This window comes from Pollachius pollachius (assembly GCF_949987615.1).
Source record: "Pollachius pollachius genome assembly, chromosome: 4".
Classification (NCBI taxonomy): Eukaryota; Metazoa; Chordata; class Actinopteri; order Gadiformes; family Gadidae; genus Pollachius; species Pollachius pollachius.
In genome coordinates, this window is record NC_136937.1 from 4432290 (window position 1) to 4432907 (window position 618).

At 50.5% G+C, this 618-nt stretch overlaps 1 protein-coding gene across 1 annotated transcript in view; it reads left to right on the forward strand.

Moving 5' to 3' along the window:
• Nucleotides 1–324: 324 nt before the first annotated feature.
• Nucleotides 325–618, forward strand: part of LOC307074660 (chloride anion exchanger-like) — a gene marked incomplete at both ends in the record, with an annotated part of 12043 nt that continues 11749 nt past the window's right edge. The window contains one exon of the mRNA XM_079734915.1: nt 325–458. Coding sequence (XP_079591041.1) covers nt 325–458 — 134 coding nt within the window. The remainder of the gene's footprint in view (nt 459–618) is intronic.

Below are 618 nucleotides of genomic sequence, written 5' to 3' on the forward strand. Positions count from 1 at the left end.
TTACAAAAAAAATAGTTTGGCAGCACCTTGAGCAAGACCTTCTAGGGTATATCTCCACTCTTGTGGTCCAGAAGCTGTAGAACGAGCAGGTCCAAGTAGGTTGACCTAAATGATGATGTGCACCCCTGTTGGTGACCGTGGGGGCGAACTCGCTCCTTTGTTGTCGTCCCCGTCCCCGTCCCCCCTCCCCATTGGCTTTGAGATGTGGCGTTCAAAGGCGCTAACCCTAATGTGATTATTGGGTACCAGAGCCACGTAGACGACCGTCCACCAGAGCCACCAGAACCAGGAGGTAGAGAGGACTTCTGAGGAGGCGTTGGCGAGATGACGATGAGGCCGCGGGAGCAGCAGTACAAGGTGGACAGGCCGCTGTATTCGGTGGACAGCTTTGAGGAAGAGCATGAGAAGGTCTACAGGCAGCGCAAGTCGCTGCTGGACCACGTCGGGCAGTACTTCACGTAAGGAGCGCTGAGTTTTACCGGGTTTTCTGGCTGGACTTGAACATAGCATGCTCAGTTGGAGGCCAGAGTGGTGCAGTGTTGAATATATTTAATTACTTTTTTGGAAGTAAATTACAGTATTTTTTAAATAGTTTTGTATACATTTTGTGTGAGAGTG